The 11,463-nt window shown below is 35.5% G+C and overlaps 1 protein-coding gene and 2 long non-coding RNA genes across 3 annotated transcripts; all 3 read left to right on the top strand.

Moving 5' to 3' along the window:
• The first annotated feature begins 321 nt into the window (after positions 1 to 321).
• Positions 322 to 2,780, top strand: LOC139144099 (uncharacterized). The gene is made up of 3 exons (XR_011554735.1): positions 322 to 432; positions 1,268 to 1,362; positions 2,592 to 2,780. It is a non-coding gene; the product is annotated as an uncharacterized lncRNA (long non-coding RNA).
• Positions 2,781 to 3,255: 475 nt separating this feature from the next.
• On the top strand, positions 3,256 to 6,145 carry LOC139144101 (uncharacterized). Its single transcript, XR_011554737.1, has 3 exons — positions 3,256 to 3,324; positions 4,882 to 5,002; positions 5,996 to 6,145. It is a non-coding gene; the product is annotated as an uncharacterized lncRNA (long non-coding RNA).
• A 514-nt stretch (positions 6,146 to 6,659) lies between these two features.
• On the top strand, positions 6,660 to 9,702 carry LOC139144480 (adhesion G protein-coupled receptor L3-like). The gene is made up of 6 exons (XM_070715179.1): positions 6,660 to 6,726; positions 7,037 to 7,106; positions 7,293 to 7,446; positions 8,467 to 8,516; positions 8,992 to 9,112; positions 9,601 to 9,702. Exons 1-6 carry the CDS (start codon positions 6,660 to 6,662, stop codon positions 9,700 to 9,702), a joined length of 564 nt encoding a protein of 187 aa, XP_070571280.1.
• Positions 9,703 to 11,463: the final 1,761 nt, after the last annotated feature.

Raw genomic sequence — 11,463 nt, 5'->3', positions numbered from 1 at the left:
GATGCGCTATTAGATGTTCATGTCCTAAAACTATGAAGATATGAGAAGCAACTGTACAACCAATCGTACTTCCCTCACTGTGTCGGGTCTTCGCACCGCTTTTTCTCCGACTTAACCAATTCTTATGACAGAAATGAAAGCCGTTCAGATGAACAGTGTATGAGCGTGATTTGAAGAAAGACATATCATTAATGTATCACGTCTAATTGTTTCAACCATTTACGCACATATGGCAACTACTCCGCACGTCCACAATTACGTCAATGATTATTACTGTTCCGATTACGGAAAATGCTAATTTAAAATCTAAAATCTTTTCAGGTTCAGGGAAGTTATATTGCGCATCGGATTATGACGACGAAAATGACGTGACTTGGAATACAACTATTGCAAATTGTACTGCTCAGCACAAGTGTCCACCTGGCTCAAACGGTATGAAATATGATACCTTTCCTATTAATCAGCAAAGTGAACCAAAAGAACACGATTTGAACTAATTTGGGACAATTGGATGGTGAAGTAATGTCGATTTAACCTACAAATGCAATCTCATCTGCTTTTCCTCTTATATTACAGACTTGTTTTATGAGTAATTTGCAATATTGCAACATTCAGCTATATGGCACCTTACACTTTTGAGAAATTTGAAAAATATGAAAATCAAATTATCCCAAATTATTTCCAATCGTGTTTAATGCATAAACAGCGGAGTCAATATATTAAAGCAAACGTTTAAAGCAGAACAAATGAAAATCAACTGAGCACAGCTTTTGCGCATTACAAATGAAAACAAAATCTGAATAGTATAGTGTATAGAATAATGATGCTACTGGAAAGTAAATAATACAAAACACGAATGAAATTAATTTGGGATAATTGGATCTTTATATTTTTGAAATTTCTCAAAGTGTTAGGTGCCCTATAGCTCAATGCTACAATATTACAAATTACTCTTAAAACAAGTGTGTAACTTAAAAAAGAAAGCAGATGAGCTTACATTTGCAGATTAAATCGACATTACTTCACCATCCAATGATCCCAAATTAGTTCCAATCGTATTACAAAATGTTGCTCCACAGATAAGAGATTCGAAAGAAAAGGGTACAGAGGAAATTATTAAATTGCGCTGGCTATGGCTCTTTCTCCCGTATCTCCAACAAGGTTTCGATTGCTTGTGTAATCTTACAATGATTGAAATGCAAGCCACAACACATGCCTTCTTATTTTCCTTTGTACGAGAGAATGACACTAACCTCTTTTGGTCCAGGTATCGTCATGCGTAAATGCAGTATTTCTGGACAATGGATCGACCCAGATACCACATTTTGCACGACCAAGACATATGATGACATCGAGAAGGAGGTGAGCTCTTCCAAGAAATACCGACAGCACATGCTTTGCTAACACAACTGCAAATTTTAGAGAATTCTGAAAGTGATCGGAATAACTCGCAAATGAGTGGACGTGTTGAAAAGAATTACCTGAGTGTGTTGACAAGACAGTAGCGGTAAAAATTCACAACTTACTGCTGACAAAGCAAAGCCAAGGTTCATGTATTGGTATCTTAATTTCTCAGTACCAATTAGTTATACAAAAGTTGTTACTATAATGTTGTTAGTGCCGTTACAGCCTTTAATTACAACATTAAAGATGCATCTATTCAACTACATGTACCTCTACGTAATAACATGATTCAACCTATCTCGTTTTATTCACAAGGCCATTATGATACTTCTCATTATGATTGCCGTGACTCCAACTTGAGAATACATTCAGGTATTTCCCAACTTTGGCCGACTGTATCATTAGAATAAAAGAATAGTCTTACAAAGTCTACAGAGATAGTCCTTTACCTCGTGTCTGTGGTCTTGATGATAGCCAACTGAATTATGTTCTGAGCACTACTACTACTACTACTACTACTACTACTACTACTACTACTACTACTACTACTACTACTACTACTACTACTATTACTACTACTAGAATCTCTCTCTCTCTCTCTCTCTCTCTCTCTCTCTCTCTCTCTCTCTCTCTCCTCTCTCTCTCTCTCTCTCTCTCTCTCTCTCTCTCTCTCTCTCTCTCTCTCTCTCTCTTATCTTAATGCAAATAGTTATGTGATTATATTCACGGTAAATTATACTCTTGAATTTAGAATACATATCAATATGTCCAAGGATCAGTAGTTACATAGGGGTGATAAAAATTGTCAATTGTATAAGACTGTCTCTACTCTGAGGCATGTAGAACACGAGTTTAAATTGTTCTTCTCTACGAAGCATTCCCAAAAACCTGAACGGCAACCACGAAGCATACTGTCAATAACTTCTAAGAACTTACAACTCGCTCAATTATCCAGTCGGGAAGTGGGATCAGTGTCTTTAAGTGAAAAATTGACCAGCAAATACAATTACGTTTGTGTAAATAGTCTGACTTCTGCGTCATTAACTCGGCTCTCCTTATGAAAAATGATACAACTTTTACAACATTTCGTACAAACTGCTTATTATGCAATTATACCTTAATGCCGCAGGATGACATGTTGAAATTCTAGAATAATTAATCTATATTTTTTCAAATATGCGTAATAGATCAAGAATGTAAATACAAGTGAACAAGCAGAACAACTTGTCAACAAAACTGCAAATGCCATTTCCATTGGCAACACAATTTTAAGGGGAGGAGATCTCCTTAAAGTGACCGTCATTCTTGACGAGATTCTAAAGAAAACGCCATTCACGTTAGAAGGAAGCATCGAGAGCAAGATGGATTTTTCTTTTGTAAGTACACAGGCTATCAGACCTTGGACTCTTAGAATGTACCTACACTACAATATATCCTATAATTACTTCGGTCATTGCTGTATAACCCCATAAGCACATTGAATATTCAACGGCCATTCATTATACGTCATTGCTTATCGGTGGGTATATCACTGCAGTTAATCATCGTTGATGGCGGAAATACTGCTGGACGTTCAATGCCGAACTACAAATTTCAGTTACAAATCATGAGCAACATGACAGCAAGGCAATGAACTTTAACAAATGGTACTGTAAGATACGCCATAGCAGCATACCTATTCTACATATTTCGACTCAGGCTTCCACCATAGCAGACTTCCATTATGTTAATTTTTTGTCAGCTATGAATAACTGACACACACACTTCTAGGCAGCCAGATTTATCTACTATCTACTTTTGTAATTTTAAGTAGTATCGGTAAAGATAACATAGAGGCTCCGTTGTTTGCAGGACTTTGTGAAAATCGCCAGTGACTTGCTCGATAAACAAAACGAGAATAGATGGCAACATATCCATAGGGTGAGTATAACAGACCATTTTCTCATGTATACATATTGGTTTCTTAATTGTGATAAAATTGAAGGAAAAACAATGACAGCTCCTTGCATGGAGGTCGTTTTAAAGTTGAAAAATAATATCAAGAGAGCATAGTTTGGTACATGTAATGACAAGTATCATTCCAACGCCTCACACGATTATGTTTTCCAAAAAGTGAAATCTTCACACCAATTATATAACTAGAAATTTTGTAAGAAACGCTAAGCAATTATGACTCTAACGAACTTTTGTGAATTTACGTGAATTTAAAATACTTTAAGGTAGCTACATACCTTTTAGACACTTTCAGATTTTTATTTTTTTCTCAATTGAACACGTCCCAAACCCCAATAAAGTATACATTTTCTGAAAGCCCTAATATAGAGCTATCCGACCAAGCACAGTACACGGTCATTATTTGCATAGGAGTCACGTGACAAGCGTTTTGCTGAACCTTCCAAAAACCGGTTTTTCCCGCCTTATGCAAACACGCTGCAAGATTTCCGGTTGGAATTTCTTCATTGACAAGCCTTGACAATATCCTTCAAAACCGTGTCTGGGATTTTCTTTATATGCCTTTGTTTTTTTTAATGCGCTCTTAAAGGTGTTAGATGAAGGTGCTTTTCAAGGAATTTTAATTATCACGCCATATAATTTGAATTGAGCCATCGGGAAAAAATCGCAGACATGGTTTTGAAGGATATTTTCAAGGCTTGTCAATAAAGAAATTCTAACCGGAAATCTTGCAGCGTGTTTGCATAAGGCGGGAAAAACCGTTTTTTTGAAGCTTCAGCAAAACGCTTGTCACGTGACTCTTATGCAAATAATGACCGTGTACTGTGCTTGGTCGGATAGCTCTATATCAGACCTTTCAGAAAATGTATACTTTATTGGGGGTTTGGAACGTGTTCAATTGAGAAAAAAATAAATATCTGAAAGTGTCGAAAAGGTATTTAGCTACCTTAAATTTTCATTTGACAAATCGAAAAATAAGTGTCTATTTAAGTTTTTTTGTGTGTTTGACCATAAAGCATAAATATATCCAGGCAGTTTTTAGCGGGTTTTATTTACTGTTATCTCTATCTCTGACCGAAAGGTTGATCTCACGAAGCTAATTCTACAAATATCGCTCACTTTATGTTAATATTTTCAAGAAAACTATATGTTGACGTTGACTCATGCAATCACGGTATTCCATAGATACCTTCTGCCAATAAATCAACGATCTAAACGTTTGTCCTTAAACTGAAGGACTAACGCATCTGAGATCAAATAAGTTACTTTCAATACTAAAACAGCTACCTTCTGTCATAAAATCTTGAGGTAGTGGGGATATAAACTATGGCGGAATTAGATTTCAAACGTAAATACTCTCCTGGCATTTTGCACATTTAGACGCTGTGTTGACAAGCTAAACAGCAGGTATTTCAATATGCTTTTGAAATGGGACAAGAACATGCGATTAACATTCTAAATAAACAAGTGAAATAACTATCAAACGTTAAAACTGCTAACCCTATATTTCTTAATTTTTTATAGAACAAAGGTGTCGACAAGGGTACGTCTGCTGTATTTGAGGTTTTGGAAAAATTTGATGTTGGAGTAAGCCACTTCATTCGAAAGCACAATCGTACGATCAAACTTGCATATGCAAACATTGGTAGGTAGTACTCGATTTTATGGAAATAAGTAATTGCCAGATTTCTGTACTATGTAATTAACCGACTAATTAGACATAATTGTCTAAACCAATTTCGCGACACACTGACACACACACACACACACACACACACACACACACACACATATATATATATATATATATATATATATATATATATATATATATATATATATATACACATATATATATAAACGAGCTAGCATCAGCAATACTTTCTTTAATAGCCATTTCGGAAAGATATCAAGTTTATTCAGAAACGTTTTGACCATTATAAAATTATTTGTACTCATTGTTGTTGTGTATGACTGTTTGAATTTGCTTTCAAAGAATTGTTATTGTCTAAATTAAAATCAAGAAAATAAAATCATTCTCGAGGATATTTTAAACTTTTGGCAAGTATTTTCAGACGCATAACACTTTTTACATATATTTCATGCTCTCATTTGAAAGCGAAAACGTTTGTATTTTACGTCTGAATCAGGCAAAACATAAAATTAAACAGCATTACGACGATTCCACTATATCTCGAACAACTAATTCGTGATGGTTTCCGCGTTTTTAATTGTACGAGGATGAGGAAAATATACTTAATCATTGTGGTTACATTTACCAAATGAACAAGTTTTCAGGTGGGAAGAGAAGGTTGTAAGAGAGCATTTACCCCTTACAGAGGGTATGTCCAATTTAAACAATATAAAGATATATCACTTTATCGACTATAGAAAGGGTTGCATTGGACAAGCACTGTTATGGTGCTATAGAGTCACTTGACCTGCAATATACAGTGGAGTAGCAATTGAACTGATCAATACTATTAATTTTGGTCACACGAATTTTAGAGATAATATGTAAGACTTATGACAAAACAGAGAAAAATGTTCATTCCTTTGGGGATTACCCCTAATAATTATTATCGATATTCGTTGGACACAATGACAGTTTAATGTGGATTCTTATTCTATGACTTAGAGTATCAAGCATACGTCTTATCGGCTGGGCATGGAAGAATGCAGAACTTAACAGTCCAACATGAACTTAGGTCTAGAGTGGCCAGAAGTGTTGACTCGACATCTGTCAGTGATGCTGTTCTGCCTTCGCTGAAATCATTAAATGATGCAGGTTAGTCATTCTATTATCAAACCATCATAGGTATGGACTGACAGTAAATGAGGCACGGAAGCTCAAGAGTACGAACATTTTTGATTCACTGTTTACCACGCATTATATTCTAACAACTGCAAGTGTTTGCAACATTTTTTAGAATTATTTTAATCTCAGTATTTACAACAGGTTCCTGGTCGGCTCCCTAAATTATCTGAAACACCAAACTCATATGCAACAATCAGTTGCATTTGCACCGTTTGCAAACTTATTTGATTAATTTTAGGCCTTGGTTTCATTCATTTTCCGCAAGAACTTTGTAATTCCCGGCATTCCGTCGACAAGTAAACTGATAAAAGTTCGAACATGCTTTTGGGAGTATATCGTGGAATCCGTATTACAAACGAAATAATTAATTGTTGAACGTTACAGGTAATAATTCTTAAACTTTCACCTTCATTCAATCAGTAGCATCTGTGATCAGTCACACGGAAGTTTGCAATTGTATGTGAATCCGAATACGTGCAATAAAATGTGCGATCCAAAGTATATATTTGTCATTGCCGATTACTTAGCTGTCGGGTTGAAATGCTTGTCAGGTAAATTTTTTTCGAGACTTTATCGAATACACAATGTTTTTCATAACTCACTTGACTATTAAGAAAACAGCCAAGAAATTCAGAACAGAGGTCAGTGAACGTAATAGATATCAACTCTCTTTAGACAGGGGATTATCACTTGTAAAAGATGTAACTCCAAGACGGTGTCAAGTATGAGAGTTGTAATATCATTACATCCAAACCCATTCGTTTCGGAATAAGAGTGGCAGTGGTCAATCTACACATACCCTCTGGCAAAGAACAAGACCTTCAAAATTGGAAATTAAGTCATCTTTTCTTATGTCCTCAGGAATAGACGTGGTAATTGTATATGTTTATCACAATCTTGGAGAACTGTTGCCGATTGACGATGCCAAACAGTAAGTATCTGAATATGACAATTGCCCCTTACTTATTACAATACATTCGTTTCTTGCATTCGTCCTTACATTCGTATAATGAGGTGGCCAAGTTTATAGAATTTTCTCGCAAATTAAGTGTCTGTTGTTCCTTTCAGGACTTTCCCTTTTTCTTTCTTAACGTTTTTATTAATCTTTGTAATCAAGAGACGAAGCAAGAGAATGGGTGAAAACGATCACAGCCGTAAAGAGAGTGAGAAAAGTGAACTCTCCTGTTGTATCAGTTGTGCTGTATTCAGACTTGGGTTCTGTTCAGGAATTGAATTCACTGACGCTAACAACAAAGCTACGTCATAAAGAGGTAATTTATGTTTGCATTACATAGCTATATAAGTACGTACGTAAGTACACAATCTTTAATGCAGTAATGTTATTCCGTAACAAAATGTACAAATATAGTACTTAATTATTATCGAGTCCATTAAGAACAAGGACCAGGAATCGATGCATCATGGTCAATTATTGCCAGAGCATTGAGTTACCCTAACATAAGCAAACGATGTCATATTATGCATCGAATTTCAACACCTCAAGAATTTGCAGTAAACATAAATAGAGCAATAGATAGATAGATAGATAGATAGATAGATAGATAGATAGATAGATAGATAGATAGATAGATAGATAGATAGATAGATAGAGTTGATACACAAATGTCACTGATATAAAAAAACTAACATAGTTGAACCGGAAATACTTTTGTTTGAAAACACTTCTTGTGTCATGTCAAGATAATAGCTGTACAAATTCACGAGAGAAATACCATTTCGCCTTGAAAGACCACGTAAGAATAATACGACGTACAAAACTGTACATTCGCATGATTCGAAATACAAGGACGTGAAAGATTCCTGAAACATTGGACATTCAAGAACTCAGTATTTCCTGTGTTTGTTTCCATCATGCTATTGATATCAAACGTAATTGTTCAGCACATTCTTGACAAACAATTTAACTGTGTTACTTTAAGTCATACATGATTGTAAAGCACTTAGCGTTTTCAAGGATTTGTAAAAAGATAATCCTTTACGAAATTATACAGTTTGTTATACTGTGTTCTCTCTTGGCCTGTTAATTACATTAGAAAGGCTTTAGCGGTACCTATTCTGCAAATTAAGCGTAGTCTTTCAACTGTGTACAAGTAAACAACTCATTTGATAAATTTGAGCAGCAGAGGGAGAGCATTTATTTAAACAGTTTCTAATGATTATAGATATCTGAAGCTTAAAGTGACATAAAAGTTTACATAATTACAGTTCTTCACTTTAAAATCACAAAACAAATTAATGTTGTCATTTGCAATCGTTTCGTTTCATCGCAGGCTGCCTATGATGCAAAATGTGCTATTATGACATACGGAAACTGGAGAGGGTACGTTTTTAAATGGTGATACAGATAAATTATCATATTTAGCTTTGTTCTCCCTTTTTGAATGAACGATTAAACTTCCAAAATCATATCAGAAGTCTCAAATGTTCATCATACCAAATTTATTTCTCACTAAAGATACACTTTGGCAGATTGCCATCAACACATGTAAGGGCCTACAAAGTAAACGCACGTGATACTTGACACTTCTTGAAAAATAATTCAAGAAATCCTAAAACTTCCTGAATGACTGTACATACATTTCCAGTCTCCCTTTTGTTCAGTTTAAACGCGTGTTGTCTACCCTCCCATGCATGGAATTATATAACTTTCTCGAACACTTGTTTAAAACCTGCACGCTTTTCCCGATAGTACCATCTTTCTACCGAGTTGTTACGTTGGATTCTCTGAGTCGATTTTTGATGTGTGATCTCTTAAGGGATTTGACAATACTCTGAGGTTTTTGGTTTGTTCGCAGCATATGGGAAACAGAACCATGCAGCCTGATTCCGTCCCAGTCTGGTAAAAGTTACACATCGTGTGAATGCAAAGAAGTGGGAAATTACGCAGTGTTGATGACCATCGGCGAGAAGCCTGTGGTAAGTTGCATTTCGTCTTACTATTTGAAATATAACAGTCGAGATATGAGGCACTATTTATTTAAATATATCTTGTAGGTTAAGGAGAGAATTCACAAGACTTTGCGTTTAATGAGTATAGCAGCCTCGTAAGAAAGAATGACCAAGAAATGAGCCGAGTATGCTCAAATGCATCGGGAATGGTTTCATAGAAAACCATGTTTTGACTAAAAAAGGAAAAATTGCCTTGAAATGTACAAAGTACATATTTCTCCAATATTTGAACAATCTAAATGAAGTAGCACGTAGGTAGCTATGAAAACTATTTAACGGTTTTCAGAGCTTTAAGTAAACAATATGTTTTGACAAAATATTCATTCATTAAACCATGTCTTTATTTTATTCATTCATTCATTCATTCATTCATTCATTCTTTCATTCATTCTTACCTCTTCTCTTGCTTGATTTTCATTTATTCATGCATTCGATCGTTCACCCATTCATTTCAGCCGTTCTACATCGCCGCTCGTAGGATGATAACCATCATTTGTAGCGGACTCTCGATTATTCTGTTGCTGATAGCATTTACATTTGCAACCTTATCAAGGTGAATATTGTCTTAATTGCTTAAACTTGTTTCCTTTTGATATCTGATATAGTAAGGTGGATACATCTGTGCTTACATTGTATAGGGACGACGCCGCTTTTTGTCTGTCAAGTCCTACAATTTGACGATACTGTCATTCTTTGGGCATCAGAAATCTATGGCATTTTCATCTAACATGTTGGCACGTCATTGTATATTTGCCCATGCACATCGACTCAAAAAAGAGAGAGAGATTGAGAGAGAGAGAGAGAGAGAGAGAGAGATAGACAGAGAGACAGAGACAGAGAGAGAGAGAGAGAGAGAGAGAGAGAGACAGAGAGACAGAGAGAGAGAGAGAGAGAGCTTGATTGCAAATCACGGCCAAAGTTTGATATTTTCACTTGGATCAAAATTTGCAACCACAATTGTTTATGTCTTTTCATTCGGTATGAAGTATATAGCTTTAATCATGACGTGTCAAGGGTCACCGGCTTAGCGCAAAGTACGTTGGTAGACTCAGGGCGAGGGAGCAACTTTATGAGCAAGCACATGAGCTGGAGCACGCGTTGACATGTTCCCCGCTAGCTGGGGCGCTCCTCTTCGCCAAAGTGCTGTCCTTACCGTATGCGTAGCCAGTTGTTGTTGTTGTTGTTGTTGTTGTTGTTGTTGTTGTTTCTTTATTTCCTCCTTTGCAAAGAAGAGTCACAGCAACATACATATTTACATTTTAAGAGTCATAACAGTTACATCAGAGAGAAAAGCGAAATTAATTAACGCAAAAAAAAATTGTCTGAAAAAATTCCAGGGAAGTTATATTTCAGTAAAGTATCACTTTCAGTCGAAATTATATTTCCAAAAATATATTTTCAATCTCACTCTGGCAAACTTGTGGGCTCTGCTCCAATGTGATGTTGATGTTTCTAAGTAATCCCAAATATGCAAAAAACAGACCCTTACTTCGCCCTAAGGAGTGAACAATTAAATATGCACCGACCGAGTTTACCACTCTCTCTCTTTAAATAAACGAGTGTGTACTGAGGAAGAGTGGTAGACGTGGTCATGGTTATCTCATAAAGTAAGGATCTACTTTATAAAATATGTGGGTTTGCATCAGAAGCTATATTGAGTATCATTTCTTAATCTAATTAAGACAAATAAGCAAACAAAAATATAGCTCTCGTTGAGAAAGAAGGAGGTACGATGTGCATGGCAAACATGAACAGAAATGCAACTACCTGATTTATTATAAGTAAATGTATAAAACAAGATTACAACACGCAGAGAAAAATACCAAATTATTTATAAACAAACTCACGAACGAACAAACAAACAAACAAGTAAATAGGAAGCCTTAGTACTCTGTGATAAGTATGTAAATATGTATTGCCGAATTTACATGTTCTCATAACTTTATCTTTCAGGATCAGTACAGACAGATATAATTTACTGAAGGTGTCAATAATGTCGTTTGTTCCCCTGCCAGTACTTACAATTACAAGTTTGATCCTCGATAACAAATCGGTGAGTCAACGTCAACTTGCTTTGTCTTGCTTAGGTCATTAACGAACGCACGTCTTCCGATCATGCTGACAGGATTGATAGGAAGCTGGTCATTTGTCATGTGACTGTAGTTTAATGTTAAAAATATAGATACCTATAATAATACGATTTAATGTTTCCAATCGCTTGAATGTATAATTGCCATCAAATATTATCGAGTCTGTCTTACATTTCAAAAATAATGCCGAAAGATCATAGTTTAGGTCATGCTTCATGCTTCAGCTTA

The sequence above is a fragment of the Ptychodera flava genome, chromosome 11 (genome assembly GCF_041260155.1).
Source record: "Ptychodera flava strain L36383 chromosome 11, AS_Pfla_20210202, whole genome shotgun sequence".
NCBI classification, from domain to species: Eukaryota; Metazoa; Hemichordata; class Enteropneusta; family Ptychoderidae; genus Ptychodera; species Ptychodera flava.
Note: the sequence above shows the minus strand (reverse complement) of the source record. Positions and strands in the feature narration are given on the sequence as shown.